Here is a 23,941-nt window from a genome sequence, read left to right on the forward strand (position 1 = left end):
CCACCACTGGAAAGGATTAGTGACCTGTGAATAATATATTTGCGTTTTAAATAAGAAAAGTCATCATTGCTGTAGGGAAGATCTTCCTTGAATCACAGACCTAAATATTGGTGTTTCTAGGGGATCCCAAGGTTTTCCCAGCTGTTTGGGATCAAGTAAGAATACCTTAACTGATTCTGATATGTTCCTACAGTACTTCTACTACTCAGCAGTATTGTCTTGGCTTTCCTGTGTCTTCCCATCCTCGTCTGAGTGCAGTTTTAATCCCGATGAAGATGTCTGGTCAATTTCAATTTCAGGGGCACATTCTTATCTTGATGTATATAAATATCAGCACAATAGACATGAACGTACAGCCCCCAAATTTCAGGTGACTCGGTTCAGTCCATAGTGAAACCGGTTGCTCTTATGAGGTAAGAGTATTTCTGTAATATGGCACATGTTTAATATATACAATTACACCACAACCGAAACAAAAATGTCTTTAATGTCTATGCTGAGTAGCTTGACTATGCCTCATTCATATTAGTGCGTGCTTGAAGTGGGATGCTGTACATAAAGTTCTACTATGTTAATGTCACATTGTCTCAATATACAATCTATAATATCTCTAAGTACATTGAATAGGTATGATTTATTTTTATAAACCCTTGATTAAATATACTTGTCTAACAATGCCACTTTATATGTTTGTTAGAGATTGGTAAAAATATATATGTATTCAGTCACCGAGTGCACAGGATTTCATAATTAACCCTGAGCCTACAGCTGCAGTTCAAAATACTAGTTATTACACTGCATTGGGATGAATATTTTTTCACTCCAAAGAGGAGAATGTTCTGGAAAAATTCTTGACGTGAACACAATATGCAACAGAAGTGATTAATATGGCACACACTGAAAGGCCCAAATTAGGCGAATGAGCCAAGCAGCTTCCAAACCCCCAAACTTCTCTTGAAACTAAACAGAACAAAAGCTCACAAATCCATACAGCCAAACAATGAAGCAGGAGAGGCATTTGTTCCCTGCTCATCTGTTACCTCTTTTCCCCTATAATGCATGACTTATCCCAAGTCACCACCCAAAACCACAAGGTTATTGGTGAAATTAATTCCTGTAGATAGTGTTGTAACCAGTGTGGTTTCCCTTATCTCCAAGTTCTTATATTCTCTCTATCTTTGAATGCTGCATGAGCATGACAGGGGAAAAAAAACAGTCAATATGATAAACTGCAAGACGGCTTCCTATAGAAAGGACAAAACTTAATTAGCAAATGTGGGTGTGGCCGTGTTCCCTTTTTACAGTGCTTTTCACAGACAAATTTTAATAATCACTTTTCCATATTACTTGTCTACCATAACTTACAAATTCAAAGTGGAAGATTACATTATATTTACAAACAAGTTGGCACTTACAGAATAAATTGATTTTTTTTTTCAACCCAGGGCACCCATGTTTCAGGCAGACTAGCATCACCTGCTGCCTGATTACATTATGCTACATTAACATGAATAAATAGAATTTCAGCTGGTACATGCCTTTCCAACGGTTTGCTTGCTGCTGAAAAGCAGCACCTTCCACCCGATTCACATCTGATGCTCAGAAACTGTTAGTCCAGTGAAAGCAGAGGCTGCATGTTTTCCTCCTCATTTTTATCCAGGCGTTTTTGCACCCCGGGATCCACAACTGACTGAGATCTGCAAAAGGAAAACATGTTTTGACTTTTCTTGATCAAGACAAACAAAAGTAAATCTCGTTTTTTTAAAGGGCTCAGTAATAATGGTACAGGCAGCATAACTATCTTATCACAGCAAGTGATCAGAAATACCCACATGAAACAAATGCAGGGAAGGCCCAGTGCTGGTTTGCTGACGTAGGAGTAGAGAACAGAGCAGCAAGGCGAGATCTCTCCCTAGCACACAACATAGTGCAAGCTGTCTACTCTGACAGCTCATGTACTGACCTACTCCACCAAAGGGTGTCAGTCTGCTGGTTAAGGGGTGCTTCCTGCAGCCCAGTTGGCTAATGGAACACTGCAGGTGGTAGCACATTTTAGTTAGAGGCACACGTTTCTACTACTGTTCAGAAGGGGAAAGTGCACCCGGCAGCGTATTCTACTAAGCCAGTCCCATTGAATCCTGACATGGCCAGTAGGACTCCCAGAGCAGATAACACATCCCTCAACTTCCATTATCAGCTTTACAGGGCTAACCAGGGAAGGATTGTAAGGCTAAAGTCACTGATAATTGTAAAGCTCTTTGAGATCTTTAGATGGAAGGCAATATAAAAGTGCAAAGCTGGTGTTAGAATACCCTGCTGCAGCCTTGATTAAGTGGGCAGCTTGGTAGATGGCACTTTCTAACACTACTTTCTGCAGCTCCCTGGGGTTTCCATGGAAACCTTCCATCCATGTACTGACAAGGCTTCACCCTGCTCGGCTTTGGAGACTGGACAGCGTCACTTCCAGAAGAGGTCTGGCTTCCGGCCTTACATGTTAATTCCAAAACCAAAATACTTCATTTCAAAAGCCAGTAAAGGTTGTGAAGTGTCAGCAGTCTAGTTCCATATTATACCATTTACAGAACTCAAGCACCTAACGAAAAGCTAAGAACACTACGAATCCTGCACTTCTTGCATGGTAAAAAATAAACATACTGGGCCAAATGCTTTACTAGTGTAAACAGGCACTGCTCCAAGGAAGTCAACGGAGTTATGAGTTTACACCAGGAGAGAATTTGGTCCATCCTGCTCATTAAGTACAGACAATAAATAAAAATAAAGAATAATAATGTGAGCTTTTCAGGACAGGAATTCTGTCTGTTTTGTATAGCTCCCATCACAATGGGGTTCTGATCCTGTTCAAGTCTTTAGCTATCACTGCAATACACGTTAATAAATAAATAATTCTTCCCAATGAAAAAATTGAAATTTTCCTTTTCCAATGGTATAAAGCCCCTTTTTCTACCTTCATCCCTTAAACCTATCAATGGCATGGCACTGAAATATTGCCTGTCCTTGGTCACAACTTCCTGTACTTTTCAGAGACACATCTCACATTGTGGGATGGAAGAAGGAAATATTCTGGTGGCACACACATAACCATATATGTGCATGCACTCATATACAAGGTAGGAACAAGAAGGGGAAAAGTGGTGTAGGCAAAATAGCTCAAAAGTAATGGGAAAGTATAAAAATGTTTGACTACAGTATCTTCTGGAGACCCTTTGTTTATCTTTCTAGTCTTACATTAATATTCCTTTTTGAACTAATAATAATAATAAGAATAAGAATAAGAATAAAATAATGCACTTGTTCCCAAGTACATACTGGAACTTGGCACTTGTCCCCAGGTGCAGGAGGAGAACCCTTCAGTAGTGTTAATAAGTTGATGTGCTCAAGTACAAGGCTAATTTCTCTGTTATATTTCACTCTTCCTCAACTGGTGATTAAAAAAACCCCTCTGACACAGGAGACATTGCGATTGTCATTTCTAAGGAACCATACTGAATTTCAGTGAAATCACACTTTTGCTCATGAAGTTAGTAAACAATCAAGTATGACACAGAGCTGACATGCTTACGATCTGGAAGAGAATATAGTGATGACAAGTCACCCTTCACTAGTTTCTTGCTATGCTGTTTAAGGGTTTAATGGTGTCATGACTCTAGAGGCCTTGCAAGGGTGTACATTCCCTCCATCCCACTCCCCGCAACCAGCTGTACACCCCATATTTCCCACTGTAAGCAAGTGGGCAAGGTGGCAATGGAGTGGGTGGGGCCAAGGATCCAACACCAGCATCCCTTTCAGGCTGGCCATTGAAATTTGCTGGGCCCTGAGGTGGCAGGGAAAGGCACCACAACTGTCACCAAATAATTATAAATTGAAAGAGAGGATGACACGTAAGGAACTAAGACCCATTTACTTGTGTTGTTTTAGCCGTTAACTTTAAGCCATCCCACTGGCTAGGCGGGCAGGCATATGTACCTCCTCAAGCTTAGCTAGCCTTCAACCTCTAAGGAGAAGGAAAAATGCTCTTTCCTCTGAGAGAGCAATCCCCCTCCTTGGATTGGATAGTCTGACACCTTTGTAGCATGGTTAGACCTACACAGGGCATATGCCCCGCTACCATAGCTGTCAGACGGCCAGGGTCACCACTGCACCACGATGAGGCACTGAGGTAGGATTTTGCAGTGGTACCCGCAAGAACAGAAAAGACCACTGGTCGGCCTCCAAGAAGATGGGAAGATGACATTGTTAAATGTTTCAGACGAATGTAGAGCAGAAAGGCAAGAATGCGAGAAGAATGGTGAACGTGTTGTGATCAGCAGTGTCTTAATGACAGCTGAAGACCAATCGATCCAGGTGAGAGAGAGGATAAGGATACTGAGGGCATATAGGTACTGACTTCAGTCAAGCCACATATGGGCACTGAGAGAGCTTCCCACCCAACCCCCCCAAAAAACCTGGATAAGCCTTCAAAGGGAAAGACATGTTCCAGTAAAATGTAACATCTCCCCTTAATATCTAGATCATTGACGTTAGCTTTAAAAATCGGTGGCTGCTTTTGCTGTACTCATCTCTCAATGTTTATTGCTTCTTTCAAGCACCTCTCTCTCTCCATGCTGTGGTGCTTCAGTGACACATCAAGGTAAAAATAACAGCACTTTTGCACTTCTATAATCATTCTTCCTTAGATGGAAGTATTTTAAATATTTTTAAAAAAATCTTCTATCCCCCCTGTGAAATAGTGATGGTGAATTGAAGCACAAAGTTGAGTTGCAAAGGAGCCTTAGTACAAACGAGAATTTGACACAGGAAGTTTAGTAGAGACTAGAACTCAGATTTCTGAGTACAAGCCCTTAACCAACAGATCATCCTTCTTCTCAAATTTGGTTCACCCAATCCCAGAGAACTTGAATGAGCTCTGAGGCATTTCTGAAGTATACATTATGGATTTAAAGAAGGTGTATGGGAGCAAGCTGAATGACAGAGTAATGATATTCTTGGCAGGATTTTAGTTTGTGAGGGCAATAGTTACTGAAATAGCAAAAAGAGTTAAACAAGAAAATAGTTGGCTTTGAGATACATACAAAAGCCAGGAAATTCAGATACGGCTGTCACTCCACTCTTTGTTTGCTCTCTTGTTACTATAGATGTCAGAAAACAGTGTGTGCTGCTGCATACCATGCTGAATGCAGTGTAATACCAAGACAAAACAAATCAGTCATGTGTGCTATTGGATACCATACCAGTGTAATACCTATGCAAAACAAGTCAGTCAAGGAGAGAGCCTCAGCCTTAACTCTGAATTTTACTTACTTCTGTCATTCTCTATCTTAACCTCAATGTCATATTAACACTTTAATATTTAATACACCAAAGCTCTGCGGCTTTCTGTCCAGCATCCTAACTGCTTCTCTCTTCTGCAGAAGTTGCACTTAGGGCTTTCTGTATTCAACGGTTGGGAAGAAGAATTCCAGTTTACACTGCAGATGCACTATGCAGAAATCTGAAGGCATGCATTTCAGATGCAAAACATTCAGTTAAGTTACATGCACACAGAAACAAAAAGGTTTTTGTTGTTGTTGTTGAATACCCTCTCCTGTTCTCACGTGTCTACAACACTTACCAGGTGGAAAGAATACAGAAAATAGATGAGTATTCTACATTAGAAAAACAGAATGAGGAAGTCAGTCAATTCATTGTTGTGCTTCTCTAGTCTAGACTAGAGATTTGCCTCCAGGGGTCTGCCCTTGGCCCTCTGACTTTCTCCTGTTATGCTCACCCCCTTAGGTGAGTTATTTGCTGTCATGGCGTCAGTTACCATCTTTACAACGATGAGTCCTGCAGAGCTACGTCTCTACCTCTGCTCTCACCCTCTGTCCAAGATTGCATAACTATCCATGTCTCATAACTCCTCATAAATCATGTGCAAGTTAAACATGTTTAAAACTGAATTTCTCATCTTCACCCGCCTAAGCCCTCTATAGCCCCATTTTTTCCCCATCTCTTTTGATAACTCCATCATCGTCTCCATCACTTAGGTTCAGGGTCATTCTTCTCTACTCCCATAAAACTTGCAAAGTGAGTGAGGATTATCACTTCTCCCAATATACAAATAATAAACTAACATGTTCCCCTTTTCTCTATTTCTACTGCTCTCATCCCTCCCATTTCCAATGCACACAATGTTCTACAGTCAAAATTATCTTCCTTGCCCACAACTCTGAAAACACTTCCCCCTGCTAGAATTTCTCCCCTGGCTTCCTCTCTCTTTCTGCACCAAACTCAATCTCTTTGAACTGGATCTTCAAGTCTGAATTTGAACCAGTCTTGCTGAGAGCAGATTTTGCCCCCTCATCCTCACTTTCAAGGCTCTACATTGTTCTTCCCTGCCTATATTTCTGCTCTCATTTCTTGCTACTCCTACCCACCTATGCCCTGCACTCTGACAATTCTGCCTTCCTATCATTCCATTTGCAGTCTTGCACCTTTTTTTCATACTATCTCCCAAGCCTGAAACAGCATTATTCCGCTAATGTACCAAGCCATCTTGGTCTCCTTCAGTTCTTTCCTAATAAAACTTACTTGTTTCAGTTAGCCTTTCACCAATAACTAGCCAATCCTGTCCTCGTGCTAAATAACTGTAAGATAACAAATTACACCATATATACAAAGAAATCCCAGCATACCAAGAGATTTTCCAGTTCCTGTTCGCTCTCTTTCTCCCCATTACTTGGTCCATATGTAGTCTAACCTATTATAAGCAACTTGGTGACGGACCTCCTTTTCTTGTCCATAAAGTGCCATGTACATCTAATGTAGAAATTACACTGATTGTGATTATTGTTATGAAAATCAATGTAGCAGACTTCTTTAAAATGGTTTCCCAGGTTATAAATTGTTTGGGGAAATCTGTGGCATCAAGAACAACTATTATAAGGAATTAGGGAAGCATTAACACATCAATAGTACCAGGATGCCTCAGAAGCCAATTTAACATACCTCTTCATGGATTTGGGAGAGAGATCCTTTTCTAGTTCTTTTGCAGGAGTGCTGTAGGAGTCCACACTGTATTCACTGTCATCATCATACTCATGGTCTAGCAGAGTTCTCGCCCATGTGCCCATATCATAGGGTGGCAGCATCCCTCCAAACTCAGAAGGTAGGATCTCAGGATGAATTAGCTGATGCAGACTGTTGAGATTATTACCATGCAGAAATATCTGTACATATCAGGATAAAACCAAAAAAGTCACACAAATCAACACAGCACAAAGTAATATCATGATTATGATTGGTAATAAATATTTATACTGGGGCCCCATTGGGCTAGGTGATGTACCAACAGAGGCAGACAGAATCCCTGCCTTGAGCTATCATTTTGTGTCTATGAGCCTACAAATACACAAGTGAATCACTTTAAGCATATGAACAGTTCCACCTAAAGAGTTTGCAAGATCAAGTGCATAAGAAGACAAGCAAACAAAAAATGAGAAGACACAATCCAATACATACTTTTTCTTTACGTTTTGTAATTCCATAAGAAATGAATATTGAGTTTTACCAACTAGCCTTTAAACATTCTCTGAGTTCTATCAGAAACAAAAGTGGTTTAGGATAGTGGTTCTCAACCCTTCTTTACCCAGGTACCCCCCTAAACCTAAACAGGCAAACCTGCAGGCCCCCAACCAGAGGCAATGCACGGGGGTCACAATTACAAGTGCTGATGTAGCAGGACAGAGCAGTGGTGTGTCTCCTTGGAGAGCTGCTGCCTCCTTGTGGAGTCAATGGCTGTGAGGCAAATGGCTTCCAATGACAGGGGAAGAGCTCTCTTCTGCACTGACTCTGCAATTTTTGGTTGTGCACCCCCAGCAGGCTGGGTGGCTTGCTGAGGTGAGTCAGGGGGTGGAGGTGGTGCTCCCTTCCCGAGCGCTGGCGCCTGGGGCTGAAGCCCGAACCCAAGTGCCCCCACCCAGGGCTGAAGCCCAGTTTATTTTGGCGAACCCCTGAAACCTGCTGGGGACCATGGACTGCGGGCTGGGAACCATTGCCATAGACCGCCTAACCAGGAAGATGTAGATGAAGGTTTTTAAAAAACAAACAAACAAAAAAACCCACACATCCAAAGCACAGGACTTGGTAGTGATCGGGGACTTCAACTACCCAGACATTTGTTGGGAAAATAATACTGCAGGGCACAAAATTATTCACAAGTTCTCAGAACACATTGGAAACAACTTTTATTGCAGAAGGTGGAAAAAGCGACTAAGGGAGAGGGCTGTTCTACAGTTGATTCTGACAAATAAGGAGGTTGAGAAACTGGTTGAGAATTTGAGGGTGGAAGGCAGCTTGGGTGAAAGTGATCATGAAATGAGGTGTTCATGCTCCTAAGGAATTGTAGGAGGGAAAACAGAAGAGTAAAAGGGAATGAACTTCAAGAAGGCAGTCTTTAGCAAACTCGGAGAATTAGTAGGTAAGGTCCCATGGGAAGCAAGTCTAAGGGAAACAATTATTCAAGAGAGTTTTCTGTTTTATAAAGATACATTATTAAAGACACAAGAACAAACTACCCTAATGCACAGGAAAGATAGGAAATATGGTAAGAGACCACATTGCCTTAACCAGGAGATCTTAGATGACCTGCAACTCAAAAAGTCATACAAAAACTAGAAACTAGATCAAATTATGAAGAGTGAATATTAAAAAAAAGCCAACATAAACATGTAGGGAGAAAATTAGAAAGCTCAAGGCACAAAATGAGATTAAACTACCTAGAGACAAAAAGAGTAACAAGAAAACATTTTACAGATACCCTAGAAGTAAGAGGAAGACCAAGGACAGGGCAGGCCCATTACTTAATGAGGAGGGAAAGACAATAACAGATAATACACCAATGGCTGAAGGGTTGAATGTCTTTTTTGTTTCAGTTTTCACCAACAAGATTAACAGTTATCTGATGACTAACAGTGAACATCAGTATAAATGGGGTAGGATCTGAGGCTAAATGCATGTTAAGAATTACTTAGACAAGTTAGGCGTCTTGAAGTCAGCAGAGCCTGAGTAAATACATCATAGAATAGTTAAGACACTGGCTGAAGAGATCTCAGAGCTATTAGCGATTATCTTTGAGAACTTGTGGACGATGGGAGTGATCCCCAGAGGACTGGAAAAAGGGAATAAAAGAACAACACAGAGAATTATAGACCAGTCAATTTAACTTCAGCGCCAGGGAAGATAATGGACCAAATAATCAAAACAATCAATTTGTAAGCACCTAAAAGATAATAAGGTGATAAGTAACAGTCAATATGGATTTGTCAAAAACATGTCATGTCAAACCAACCTAGTTTTCTTCTCTGACAGAGTAATAAGGCTTGTCGATGGGGGCGGGGGGAGCAGTAGATATGATCTCAACTTTAGTAAGGCTTCTGATATTGTCTCATATGAACTTCCCAAACAAACTAGGGAAATATAGCCTAGATGAACCTACTATAAGGTGGGTGCAAAACTGGTTGGAAAAGTGTACCCAGAGAGCCGTTATCAATGGTTAATAGTCAAACTGGAAAGGCATGTTGAGTGGGGTCCCATAGAGAGATCCCTGGAGGTCCGGGATCCAGTTCTATTTAATATCTTCATAAGTGACTTGGATAATGGCAGAGAGAGTACACTTATAAAGTTTGTGGATGATAACAAGCTGGGAAGGTTGCAAGGGCTTTGGAGGATAGGATTAGAATTCAAAGTGATCTTGACAAACAGGAGAAAGGGTCTGAATTAAACAGGATGAAATTCAAGAAGGACAAGTGCAAAGTACTACACTCAGGAAGGACTAATCAGTTACACAACTACAAGATGGGAAATGACTGCCTAGGAAGGAGTACTGCAGAAAAGGATCAGTGGGGTTATAGTGGGTAACAAAATAAAGATAAGTCAAAAACGTTATACTGTTGGGGGAAAAAGCGACCAACATTCTGGGATGTATTAGCAGGAATGTTGTAAGCAAGACACAAGTAATTCTTCCAGTCTATTCAGTACTGATAAGGAATCAGGTGGAGTATTGTGTCCAGTTCTGGATGCCACGCTTCAGAACAAATGTGGACAAATTGGAGAAAGTCCAGAGGAAAGCAACAACAATGATTAAAAGGTCTAGAAAATATGACTTACAAGGAAAGATTGAAAAAAAAAGAATAAGGGGGGGGGGTGTTTAGTTTGAAAAAGTGAAGACTGGGGGGGGAGAGAAGTATGATAACCATCTTCAAGTGAGTAAAAGGTTGTTATAAAGAGGAGAGTGATAAATTTTTCTACTTAACCACCAAGGACACAACAAGAAGTAATGGACTCAAGTTGCAGCAAAAGATTTAGGTTAGATATTAGGAAAAACTTCCTAACCGCTAGCGCAGTTAAGCGCTGGAACAAGTTACCTAGGCAGGTTGTAGAATCTCCGTCACTGGAGACTTTTAACAACAGGTTAGACAAACTCCTGTCAGGGATGATCTAGAATACTACTTAATCTTGCTTAAGTGCAGGGAATTGGACTTGATGACCTATCAAGGTCCTTTCCAGTTCTACAGCTCTGACTTTCTAAGAATTTCAGGTCCCAGGTTCATATTTTGAAGGTGTTGTGCAGGTTGCGTTGGAGGACAAGGACTGATAGGTCAGATGTGGAGTTACCGCTTGGTGAAAGGTGTTTGTCCACATGTGGTAGAAAAATGATAAGACAAAAACATCCTATATGAGTTCATTTCAGAGCATAGTGATTGTCTGATTTCACTGACATAATTGTTGTTGGGGCATTTGATGCACTGGATGAGGTACACCACATGTGATAGCCATGGATCTCGAAAGGTGTGTTGTGGGGGGTATTGGTCATCATAGCAGTGGAAATATATGTCTGTAAGTTATGGCAGGGTCTGATTCCACTTTGAGTTGGCATTCTGTGATCTGTAGGAGCTTGCTTCTGATGAGCCCAGCTGGCTGGGTTTTTTTTTGTTTTTTTGTTTTTGAAGTCCAGAAGAGGAGGGTTGGGAAAGATTTTTCAGGATATGGTCATAATTGTTTAATGATACCCCAAGAGAGCCTACTTCCACACAGGAAAAAAGAACCCCACTGATTGCACACCCCTATTTGTCCCCCAACCCTCTTCTGGCCTTCAAACACTACCTCCCACCCCCCACAGCTCAACGTCAGAAGCAAGCTCCTCACAGACCAGGACAGCTATGTGGGTGAAACCAGACAATCTAACTCTGATTTAATTACAAATGATGTACATGATGCAAATTAAAACTACATCTCAGAAGTTACTGTGGTATGCACAAATCCTTTTCCACAGGCATTTATACTGAACATTTAATACAGTATGTGCATTTGGGGGCAATCGTATCTTTGGAGTAACTCCAATGATGTCAATGCAGTTGCACCAGGGAAGAATATGGCACTACATTTTTAAGGAAAAAAAACGGAAGTAGTTTTTTTAAATCATTATGTACTTATTTCTTATGAAAGAGCACTATTTAAAACATGTGCCTGCCTATCACTCAATCTAGTGGGACTCACATACTTAAAATAAAACATGTTTTAAAAGCTTTGCTGAATTGAAGTATTACAGGAGAAAGCCATGTATATTTTTGAGGCAGGAGAGACGCCCTTCATAACAGAAATCTTTAAAAGTTATATTGAAATACATTACACAAATACCAATTGGAGATTTTGAGCATGTCTATTTACAATACACTGTGATACATCTGCAGACTATAATGTTTAATAATATGAAAAACAAGCAGAATACCCTTTTCCGCGTCTTCTCCTTTAAAAAGGGCCGTATAACTGTGTAGAGGGCATGGATATACCATGGTTGATTGACAAAATGAATTCCTCCAAACCGAGCTGGAAAACTGTCCTATAGAACATAAAACAAACATACATCATGAGTAAAGTAGATTCTTAAGAGAAGACATATGGTGTGCGTCAACTCAATTTTTTTAGGCTGAAATGCATTTGCTTACTTAACCTTAAAGAACTCTTTTCTAAAATGGTGTCCACTCAGTGATGGTCCAATATTCCATTCCAGAGTAGCAATACTTTTAGGCACACAATTTCCTGACAGAATGATTACAAAGGGCTTCACAGCACTGGGATGACCTCTTGATGTCCCCTCCAGCCCTGCATTCCTATGATTCTATGAACAGCATTCTAATAAAGAAGGTATTTTTGTCCCCTAGGTATACTTTACACATTTATGATCTGCCCAGAATCCACAAATGCAACATGCTTTCCCCTGCCTGTCTCCATTCAATTTCATTTATCTTTAATCTTAATAGTAGTGCACCACATTCCCATCTCTGCCAGTATTGCTGAAATACATTAGAAATGTTCCTATTTCCTTGTTCCAATCTTAAAATCAAATGTAAACCTAAGTTTCAAGTCAAAATGTATACAATATTGTTTAAATTTTGCAAGATTAAAATGCATTAAACATGATCATACAATATTTATGAGCCTTGTTCTCATTACATATTCAGAGGCTGTGAGCTGAAGTTTCTGGAGCAAACTTCTGTACTGAACCAACCATTTCTTTCTAAATTGGTTTTGGCTGTTTCGCCAGACACCTCTACTAAAGAAACACAAGAGGGTGAAGAATTCATTTGTATGGCTATTTGCATGCAGTAATTTGGTTCTCGGGGCCAAAAACTGCAATACTGTTGTATGATCAAGTATGCATTTTATTTTTGAAAGTTGATATAGCAGGCAACAGACACCCTTCCTTTCACTGCCAGGAAGAAAACTTGAAGAGGCTAGTGATTTCACTATCTGTGTTCTGGAATATTGCCACCAAATTCATTATATCCATATGTGAGCATATTCCCAGCTACTGGGATAGTCTACTTCCCTCTGATGTCTAGGCTAGACTCCTTGCATTAGGCATAGCTGCAAGAGGTTTAAATATGCAATAATTTCAAGTGCCTCCCCATTTCAGCTGTATGTATATATATAACATTGCAGGATGAGTACCAGTTTCTTTACACTTAGTTAATCCAGTTTGCCATTCCAGCATAGAACCAAAGGGCAGCATGCTGGGTCCCACTGTGCAAGTGAACATACCGTAGAGCTACTGAACAGGTCTTCAGACAAAGCAGGTATGTGTAATGTGGGGGACGGAGGTACAAAGGGTGGAGTGGAACAAGGAAGAGGTAGGAAATACTACCTATGGTCTCTATACTGTTTCCATTATCTTCCAGAACATTTCAGAAGATCAAGCATTTATCCTTATGCAGGAGATATGGAAGAACATAAGAATGACCCTACTGGGTCAGACCAAAGGTCCATCTAGCCCAGACCTATCTTCCGACAGTGGCCAGTGCCAGGTGCCCCAGAGGAAATCAACAGAACAGGTAATCATGAAGTGATCCATCCCCTGTCACTCATTCCCAGCTTCTGGCAAACAGAGGCTAGGGACACCATCCCTGCCTATCCTGGCTAATAGCCATTGATGGACCTATCCTCCATGAATTTATCTAGTTCTTTTTTGAACCCTGGTATGGTCTTGGCCTTCACAACATCCTCTGGCAAGGAGTTCCACAGGTTGACTGTGCGTTGTGTGAAGAAATACTTCATTTTATTTGTTTTAAACCTGCTGCCTATTAATTTCATTTGGTGACCCCTAGTTCTTGTGTTATGAGAAGTAGTAAACAACACTTCCTTATCTACTTTCTTTACACCAGTCATGATTTTATAGACCTCAATCATATCTCCCCTTAGCCGTCTCTTTTCCAAGCTGAAAAGTTCCAGTTTTATTAAGACATTGAACTAAGCTAGTCACACAGGACTTCAGTGTATGAATAACTATTCCTGTTGTTTCCCCCCCGCCCCCATTTACAGTTACATTCACCAAACCAAACTCAGAAACACTTATACTAGTGAATAAGGATGATGTCCCCCCACTCACACACACACACACCATGAAGTATATGAAATATTTCTGGTTTATTGCTTAGAAAATGCCCCAGGTAGTGGGCAGAGGAGTTCCTAAATGAAAAGGTATCTATGCACATGCTCTGGTTCAGTATGAAAGGTATTTGTAATCCAGCATTAGCTTAAAATGGATCACATCCTGATCCTTCGGGTAACTGTCAAGTCACCATATTCCCTGCAGATAAAAAGAGTATCTGGAGAAGGTGCAACTTAGGGCAGTGCAGTTACCACCTCCTCTTCCTTTTGAATCTGATTATGCTGAAGGCCCTGGATATGTGTGGAGTAACACTGACAATCAATGTGATTGGATACGAGATGGTAGCTGCTATCTCACTGTGCAAGTGAACGTACCCTAGAGCTACTGAATATGTCTTCAAAGTGTTTCAACAATTTTTAAAGGGCTTTTTTTTTTTTTTTTAAAGTGAGACTTGTGATTTTGGATACCTCAAGTTTTGGGTGCCCAACTTGAGATACCTGATTTTCAGAAAGCAGGTGCTCAGTACTTTCTAAAAATCAGGCACCTGTAATGTCTCCCCAATTGGGCCCCCACAACTTGAGGTACCCATAAAGACTTAGGTGTTTTTCCACTCAGCCTTGCAATGCCCCAGTGATTTAGAAGTCCAAGCCTCATTTTCCAAAGTGACTTAGACTCCGATTTTTAAGTCCCAAGTGCCTAGACCAAAGTTACACAGCAGGTTAGCAAGGCTGGGACTAGAACTCATGGATTCAGGCCCTATGCTCAATCCAGTAGAACATACTGCCTTGTAAGAGCAGAAAGAGGCAGAATAAGTAGCAGCAGATGCTGGAGGAACACTAAGAACAGGTGTATTAGGGAGTGTAGCTCTGGAGCTAGAAGTGTATGTGACATTCTGGCACTACCCACATATAACTAACTTTTACACCAGGGATGCATCAGGCAGATGGCCATCCTACAAATCAGTAGGTGAGAAATTCTTCCAAATCAACGATTCCTGTGTTTTTATCTAGATTAAGTCACAGGCATGGTGGCAGTTGCAAGTGCCCCTAGAGACATATTGCATGGCAGCAGAGCAGCCTGTAACCCAGGAATCACATTCTTCATAGACTCTATGAAAAAGAAATCCCATGTTAAAAACTGACAAGAGACACGTATCTAGGAAGGAGCCATGAAGCAAGCTATGCACTTGACTGGAGAAGTGATTAGCCAGCTGATGGAGCATAACTGAATGGTTAAGAAGAGTGTACTTAATCTCTTCCTTTATTTGCAACACAGGCAACTAATTACATTTGTTTGTGTGGGTTTTTTCATATTAACCATGGAGAAACATCACTGACTGTATGGAATAGTGCAAGATAAGTACACAGCTGATAAATAATCAATTCTAAATACAGTCATTCCATGTATGATGAGCAGTACAGCTAATTAGTATTGTTCACAGCCCTAATGAGCTACGGCTTACAAATGCTGGTTAATAGTGTGCAGTCAGATAAAAGATAGAGCCCTATATGTTTACATGTAAGGTTGCCCGATAGTGACTGTTAAACTGCCCTCTTCTCCAAGGTCACCAATGCGAGTGGTCCTGAACAAACTGCCTTATTACTGCATTTTCAGGTCCAAGCCCAAGGAACCCTAATTTACAGCACAGTGCCTCCCCCTCCCTCTTCCACCCGCTGCCACTTCTCATAATTTGTATGGTCTTTCTTTACATGCTTCTTTTCCAACAACCTGTTGCTGTCAACTTCTAGTCCATGGCACATGCCAAAGAAGCCAGGTTTCTCCTCTCTAGTTGCATTGGCACAATGTTCTAGGCCAGTACTCTCTTCTGTTCCGATTTTGCTGTTATCTCTATATGCATAGGATCAAAGAGAAGAAACAAAGACTGCTACCCATAGCTCATACTGCCTGGGTCCATGGACAAATAACTGGGATCATTACACTACAACTGTGTGGACGTAAGCATCGTCTTTGGATGTGCTCAACTAACTTTATGCCTCCAGTGTTCAGGTATTACTGATATTTGTTTATTTAATTCTTATTCAGTTTAAAATGTCTCAACACCATCAAGATGTGCACACAAGTCTGTTACCCCATGCTCCCACAACTGTTACTCTAATTCTCTTTCTACCCTTCCTCCCTTCCCCTAGTTACTTGTTACCACTTTGCATCTTGTCTTTGTGTATGTCTACACTATAGGAGCTGCAGCTGTGCCACTGTAATCTATCCATAACATAGATGCTTCCTACATTGATGGGAGGGGTTTTGCCATCAATGTAGGTAATCCATCTCTCCAAGAAGAGGTAGTTAAGCTGATAAAAGTATTCTTCTGTTGACCTAGCTGCATCTACACTGGGGTTACGTCAACCTAACTATGGCACTCAGTGAAATTTTTCACAGCCCCAAGCAATGTAGCTAGGTTGATTTAATTTTTAAGTGTAGACTAGGCCTTAAATTTGATGGTAATTTCTTGGAAGCAGGCACTGTCACCTACTGTGTGTTTGTACAAGGCCTATGACAAGGGCCCCTTATTTTGACTGGGCTTGCAGGCACTAGTGTAATCCAGGTAATAATAATGAGTTATATTCAAAAGCACAGTAAGGTACCCACCTGTCATTAAAAATCAGTTGGAGTTAAGGAAATTAGAACTCTAGGAATTTTTGAAAATCCCACTCTTTGCATCAGCACCTTTATCTATAGGAAGACTCAGCTTTCTTTCATATTAGAAAAAGGGTCTTTCCAAAGCCTGCATTCTGAATTCCTTGGGTGCCAACCATCTCGGGGAAGTACAGTGCAGTACTTGATGGATTAGGCCCCAATTCATCTTTGAAGTCAATGGGTCTATTCATGTGTTTTCCAGCTAAGCATGTGTTAAAGTGCTATGATGAATCAGAGCTCTAGCATCTGAAGGAGACAAGCTGGACCAGCCCTGTGGAACTTAGAGCCAAAACTGGGGCAACTGAATTCAAATAAAACACAAGCCCAAAGTTACCATATTACATTATTAAAAGCTTAACTGTCAGTGCTTCGTTTGATAGTTCTTCCTGCGGACAATAAATTCAGATCTCCTACAGCTATTCAGAAGAGTCAAGCCTCAATAGAGTTATAAGCAGTGTCTAACAGCACACTACAATATACTTCTTATGCAATATCTGTATATATGCTGTATCTTTGTACTGGAAACCTGATAAAGACACTAGAACGTTTCTCCTTGATATAAGGCACAGAGTTCCCAAACTTCATTTTTAGGATGTTAAACAGGAAAGACTGAAGAAAAAAAACAGGGGAACAATTGAAAAATTCGGACTGGTCCAAAATGTTAACGCCCTGCCATGGAATTTTTTTCCCCCGTAGCAGAAAATTTGAACTAATCTGGGAACTGAGAGCCACCATTGCCCACATTAGAGATGGATAAATCTTAGACCTGCTCCCAAACACAAACCTTCATTGAAGATATCCAAAAAAATTGCAGTGAAATGTGTGCTGTGTATTGTAGGATATTTGTAGTGTCCCTGAATATCTGCACTAAGGTCCTGATCCTGTATACACATACACATCTAACGCTATCCAGGGGTGAAGCAAAGAAGACAATTACTGTAGAAGAAAAAGGCTTCATGTGGAAGATTTAAACAGTAGTGAGACTTTATTTGGTACCCTGAGCACCTTTTCAATCCAGACAAGTGGGTCAAAAACTGCAGAATTAAAAAACTGATATTAAATAGGAAATCTCCTATCCAGACCTCAGGAAATCCAAATATCCTACAACTGGCTGCCTCAAGGATTTCAAACTTTAAGAATATGGTATGTACCTTTACTTGAAGAAGTGGTTTTTTTACCTGATATTCTTAGCTTCAGTTTTATGAAAGAATTTTAGAGTATTTTTAAACCAAATTAAAAAAATATATAAAAATATATTTTTATTATCACAGTCAGCTAAATGTGCATTACCTAAAGGCAAATTAACATCATTCATGGCATTCTGACACAGTAAGCTTTAATTATCTGCAACTGTATGTAGACATCTAGCTGAAGAGATTCTGATGAGGCAATTTGACTTTTGGCAATCCTTTTCATTTCTATCATTGATTTTATCTTACAAGCCATATAGAAATATGTTTCCATCAAATAAGATGAGAACAGCAAACAGAAGGATCTCTCCAATAAGAACATTGCTTCTTTTTTCACTGCATTATCTGTTTTAACTTCAAGTAACCTTCCATCTTTCACTTCAGTATGCCACTTGTAAAAATTATAGATTCGGATATACTACTAAGGCCCACCTGATTGTAAACATTTGCATGATTAGGATGAACCATCATACTTGTATATGCACAATAAAAGGCAAATCTTACATATAGTCTATTTTATGCTTTCTTTGTCTTGAGCAAAAAGCTCAAGTTAAGCTTCACAATAATCTGTGAATAGAGCTGATTGAAATTGTTTCAACAAGTTGTTCATAAAGAAAGAAAGAGAAAAAAAAACCTCACGGACTTGACCTCTCAAGGTTACTTCCAGTCCTACATTTCTATTATTCTTCACAAAAAATAGTTGACTGGGAAATTTGTTTGGTCTTTTTGAAATTTTTCAATTAGAAATTTTTGGAAAATGCCCACTTTATCCCCTCTCCTAGAGAAGTGAGGGGAAAAGTTAAGAGAAATCGAAAATTTTACTTTCAGAGAGATCACTAAAAGAAGTGAGAAACTCACTTCAATTTTCTCAGAATTTCAAACTCTCAAAGTGTTACTTATGGTGTAGAACGCCACCACAACTTTTCACGCTTCTGCAACTTGGAAAATGGTAAGAAAATGGGGAAAAGCAGGTTGCTCCACACACAAATTTCTTCTAACTTTCCTGTGGGAAAACCATTATTTACCAATAGGATATTTTCCAATGGGGGACTTCTCCTAGGAAAATTCTCCTGGGGAAAAAAATTCCATTTTCCACCCAGCTCTAGTTGTGAATATCTTGTTAAATTATATGGCAGGCAGATTTTACTGAAAATTGCACTGTGCATAAATATAGCAACAATATTTTCCTAGCGTTTTGAATAAACAGTGTGAAATTACTGCTCATGAAAGGTGCCATATTGGTACTGCTAAAGACAAAAGTCTCTCTCCACAAAATACATATCAAATAGACAGATGAAATGCAATTCAGTCTTCTCTCATTACACCACCTCTGTGCCTCAACTCTGATCTGAAGGGACCCACCTCTATGGAAGATGGAATATTTTTATCACCATGAACATGCAGTCTTTGATCTCTCTGCTTGAGCCTACTCAAAAGGAGCCAATTGTTGTGATAGTTTTAGTGATCCGGACATTTTCCCAGTCCATTGAGACCAAGGGCATTTTACAGAGTCCACAGATAGCCTCTACCTTGTGCTGTGATTGTTCCAGAATTTAGCTGTATAAAATCTGAGTTAGTTACCTAAAGGTGAAAGACTCTATATCCCATTATCATATACCAATCTCATGAGCCATCTAATTTCCACTTTATAGCAAGGAAGGAAACAAAGAGTTTCAGATAATGGCAAAATGAAAAGAGAATGAAATGGGGATAGGAGAAACATATAGTAATAATGGGGAATGGAGAAGAGAATGGAAATGACCAGACAGCCATCAATTTGGGGAGAAATACATAAGATATGCCCCTACTTACATGCAGGACAATATAAAATATTCAGGTCAATATAACATGCCCCTTCCAACCAGGCTTTTCCAAAAATTTCACACAGGGAGATAGGAAAGAAGAAAATGGAAAAGTAGTATTTCATGAAGAGTCCATTGATTTCAGAATGAATTTTAAACATTTAATGGATTTGTAGAGCTCTAACTAGATTCCCAGCATATACAATTTGTTGACAAACACAGTATAAGTAAATCACAGGAAAAATATGGGATTTCATTTATTGTTTCTGCATATCATCTCAGCAATTTTCCATAAGAATTGGATCCAAATATTTCCCTACAATTTTATAAGTTTTGTTATACGTTTGGTTGAAACTCACAAGCAGCTACTTTTGGTCTGCATTCAATATGCAGAATGGTATATATGTGGACATAACACAGTAGAGATGTACATATTTTTGATGGAGAGAATATGCATACATAATATTTATGTAGATGGTTTATTCAATCCTGGGATTTTCTACTTGCATTAGTTTTATACCAGCAGTGCTGATTTGCACCATACGTAACAGAAGACTCATCTGCACTCTTGTACCAAGCTCTATGAATGGTACAAGTATTAACAAAGACTGACAGAAGAGAAGACCTCCCTGCAGCAACTATGATAGTAAACGTTAAATCCTGAATGAGTTTTATTATATTTTAACTGATCAGTCAAGAGCCATCCCTTTGTAACTAAGTAGACAGAATTATTCTCACCAGCTGCACCCTCTATCAGTGAAGCAATATGACAAGGTGAAACAAAATCAGAGCCACTTTGCCTTGATGTGAGTAGACATGGCCTGTTTCAATCTGTCCTCAGACGGAGGAGGCAGGTGGCAAGACAATCTGGAGACCATGTCACAGAGTTACTCTCACACCTCTGGAGGAGGAAAAACAACACACCAAGCAAGGAAGAGGTTCAGTCAGGCAATAACAGCAGCAAGGTCACAACAGGAGACCAAAAAACTGTCCAACGTGCTAATTTTAAGCTTTATAAATTCATGAATTGTATTACCAGATCTTATTTTAAGACATAAATAGACAGCAAAAGTCATTATACCTCCAGTTATCAAACTGAAACATCCAAGATAATGGACCATGTAGAAATAGGGTTGCCAGCTTTCCAATTTCTGAAAACTTGACACCCCCTGTCCCTCAGGTCCTGCCACCTGCTCCACCACTCCCTCAAGGTTCTGCCCCCCCACACAAACACACCCCACACCCAGCCCAGGGACTGCCGGACTCTACCCATCCCACCAGTTACCTGTGGGGGTAGGGGAAGGCTCTCTCCACAAGCCACTCACACAAGTCACACAACAGGTCGGTGGAGGAGCAGGGAATAGAATTCAAGAGTCCTGACTTCCAGCCCCCACTCTAACCCACTAGCCCCCACTCCCCTCCCAGAGACAAGGCCCAGGGATAGAACCCAAGAGTCCTGGCTCCCAGGCCCACCCTGCTCTAACCCATTAGCCCCACTCCCCTCCCAGAATCAGAGAGAGAACCAAGGAGTCCTGATTCCCAGCTCCCATAGACCTCCAACACTAAGGCAAGGGACAGTCCCAAACATACTCAGGCATCCCCTGCCCGTCTGGGGATGTGGAGCTGGGGGCAGAGGGCTGCTCGCTTCCATCTTGGGAACTTGCCGTTGTTTGTAGCCGCAACCTGCTCGCCCTGGCTGGCTCCAGAAAACATACATGGAAATATTCGTTCCAGGGTCTCTCTGCTTCTCCTGAGGGGTTTAATGAGCCTCTACACCTGGTTCCTCCACACCCCACGGCGAGGGGCTCTTGGGGCCCCGGCTACCGGGCTACCTAGTCTGCAGCTAGGGTGGGCGGGCTGCAAAGTGCCAGAGCCTGCCAACTTCAGCCACCTGGAGCGAGCGGGCTCCTGAGTTCCCAGGGAGTGGCACCCAGGTGCGGCCGGGCTCCTACCTGCATGGTGATTGCGCCGTGCACGGAGCCGGGATTCAAAGCCCGGCCCTTCAGGGGAAACAGCCCCACACGGAGCCCAGGCCCCTCTGTGGCCAGTGGGGAGTGAGCAGAGCGTAGGGTTGCCAACCCTCCAGGATTGCCCTAGAGTCTCCAGGAATTAAAGATTAATCTATAATTAAATATGTCATGTGATGAAACCGCTAGGAATATGTCCAACCAAAATTGGCAACCCTAGCAGAGCTAAGCTGGGGCTGCTCTCCAAACAGCCCCAGGGGTTGCTCTCCGAATGCCCCTCTCCAGACATCTGCACTCTGCAGGTAGCGGGCTGCCCCCTTCCTTCCCATGGCCTCTCCAGCATGCTTGGAGCTTGCCCTCCTCTCGCCCACTCTGCTTGCAGCATCGGTGCAAACCTACAGGTGCTCCCCTTCCCCAGCCAGCCTGCCCCTCAGCTGGAGCCACCTCCACGGGCGGCGAGAGGCCCCCTTTAGCTACCCCTGAGGCTCTCCATTAGCAGTCTTTCTGCCCTCTCAACTGGGAGTTGATCGCGGTTACTTTGGGTACCAGATTTTTAGCGTCCGGTCAGCAATGCTGACTACTGCCAGGTCCCCTTTCCAACCAGACTTTCTGGTCAAAAACCAGATACCTGGCAACCCTAAGAATTTGTTTAAAAAAATAAAATAAAATAAAAAACAAAACACTTAATAGATTACTACTAGTTAAAGATTTCAGAGGTCAGACTATCAGCATAAGACATAAGGATAGAATTTCCTATCTACACACCAGATTGAGCAGGCAGGCCTCAGCGTTCTATTGGTAGATCAATAATGTATCAAAGTAGCTGTTTAACTTTTAGTCTACATAGTTTTCACACACACACACACACACACGACAAATTTGATGTTACCACAGTAAAAAGGGAAATGACCAGAGCATGCTTACAAAACAAAAAGACAAATAAAAAAAAATCCACCCAAAACCAAAACCCAGCACACATAGCCAAAGCAAAAGGGCAGTTAGTCAGCAGAACACCAGCCATGAGAAAGAAAGCTACCTACCACCTGGATGCAGAGAAATAAGAAAGGCACAGATTATTTATTTAGACTTTCTGATACACAATAGCTTCCTTTTGAAAGGTACATCAAATCATTTTAAAATCCAGCACTGTTAACTATCCTCAATGATTATTCATGCAGAGGAACCTGCTGACATATACAGCATGTTTTAGCATAATGGGCCTAGCATGCTGTTTCTCATCCCAAATGAATACTATTTCTTGCTTGTTTATTGATAGGAGATGCTAGGCATAAAGTTAGACATAAGGACCTGGGTTTCTGTTTATTCTGAATCATTTCCACGGGTGTTGCACGTGTACAAACAAGACCCTGCTATCTCAATCATGTTGTTTGCCAAAATGGCTACCTTCTTGTGTTTCTAGGAGTTAACGTTTTTAAACGACGATAGGTTGTTAGCTGATAGCTCAATCCCCAACCTGGATGCTTGTGGACTGCTTCTCACTTGTCCATATCCTTTGATTTGTCCAGCTTGCATGGCTCTACCAAGAGATAAAACTCCCACTGGCATAGCTTGCTGGGTCATTGGATTTGTGCTTATTAAAGTATATATTTTAAAGAAACATCCCATTTAACTTGGATCAAGCTGGAGGCAGATTTTTAAATCCTTATAGCAAGCTGCATTGTTAAAAGGACTTCCGTTTTCCTACTCCACATCACTGCCTCCTCAGTCAGTTTCACAGCCTAAAGCTGCCAATATGCAAAAGACAAAGGCAACCATAGAATTAAAATGGGTCAAAACTGGGTTTTTCCTAAGGAAAGTTTTGATTTTCAGATGAAATTTGAATACCAAAAATTTTAACTGGAATATATTAAATTTGGAAATGCTGCTACTATGCTTCATGGGAGTTGCAGTTTTGGTGACAATCTCCCATTCTCCTCCATAGGCCGGGCTCTCTGGTTGGACTACATGTCCAATGATCCACCAGAGTCTCCTTATGGAGAGAAGAGGCAGTTCATCATGGGAGCCCCTGACCATGGTTGAAAATGGGAGCATGAGGCAACTGAACTACAACTCCTATGAGGCAGTATAGCTGTATTTCAACACCTGCTTAGAATTAAAGATCCCCTGCAGTCTCAAAAGTGGTAACGTTTCTGTTTAAAATGTAAACATAAATGCATCAGGGGAAAACATTTTAACAATCTCATGATCAGAAATTGGATACCAGGTAGTTATATTTCAGTCAGTTACGTGATGAAACAAACGATTTACTTACAAGTGTTATATATGTCCCAAGATATCTTCACTGCTCAAAACCCTCAACTGCCAAACAGATTGCTTTGCTTTCTGAAAAAATGTTATTGCCTGAAACTGTATCACCTCGAG

General features: G+C 41.0%; 1 protein-coding gene across 1 annotated transcript in view; it reads right to left on the minus strand.

The window, feature by feature from the left end:
- Window positions 1–1,586: 1,586 nt before the first annotated feature.
- Window positions 1,587–23,941, minus strand: part of CLVS2 (clavesin 2) — a 54,526-nt gene continuing 32,171 nt past the window's right edge. The window contains exons 3-5 of the mRNA XM_024192605.2: window positions 11,786–11,896; window positions 7,006–7,226; window positions 1,587–1,697 (exon numbers count right to left, since the gene is read on the minus strand). Coding sequence (XP_024048373.1) covers window positions 1,610–1,697; window positions 7,006–7,226; window positions 11,786–11,896 — 420 coding nt within the window. The 3' untranslated portion in view covers window positions 1,587–1,609. The remainder of the gene's footprint in view (window positions 1,698–7,005; window positions 7,227–11,785; window positions 11,897–23,941) is intronic.

This window comes from Terrapene carolina, unplaced genomic scaffold, assembly GCF_002925995.2.
Source record: "Terrapene carolina triunguis isolate 2854851 unplaced genomic scaffold, T_m_triunguis-2.0 Scaffold85, whole genome shotgun sequence".
In the NCBI taxonomy this organism is placed as follows: domain Eukaryota; kingdom Metazoa; phylum Chordata; order Testudines; family Emydidae; genus Terrapene; species Terrapene triunguis.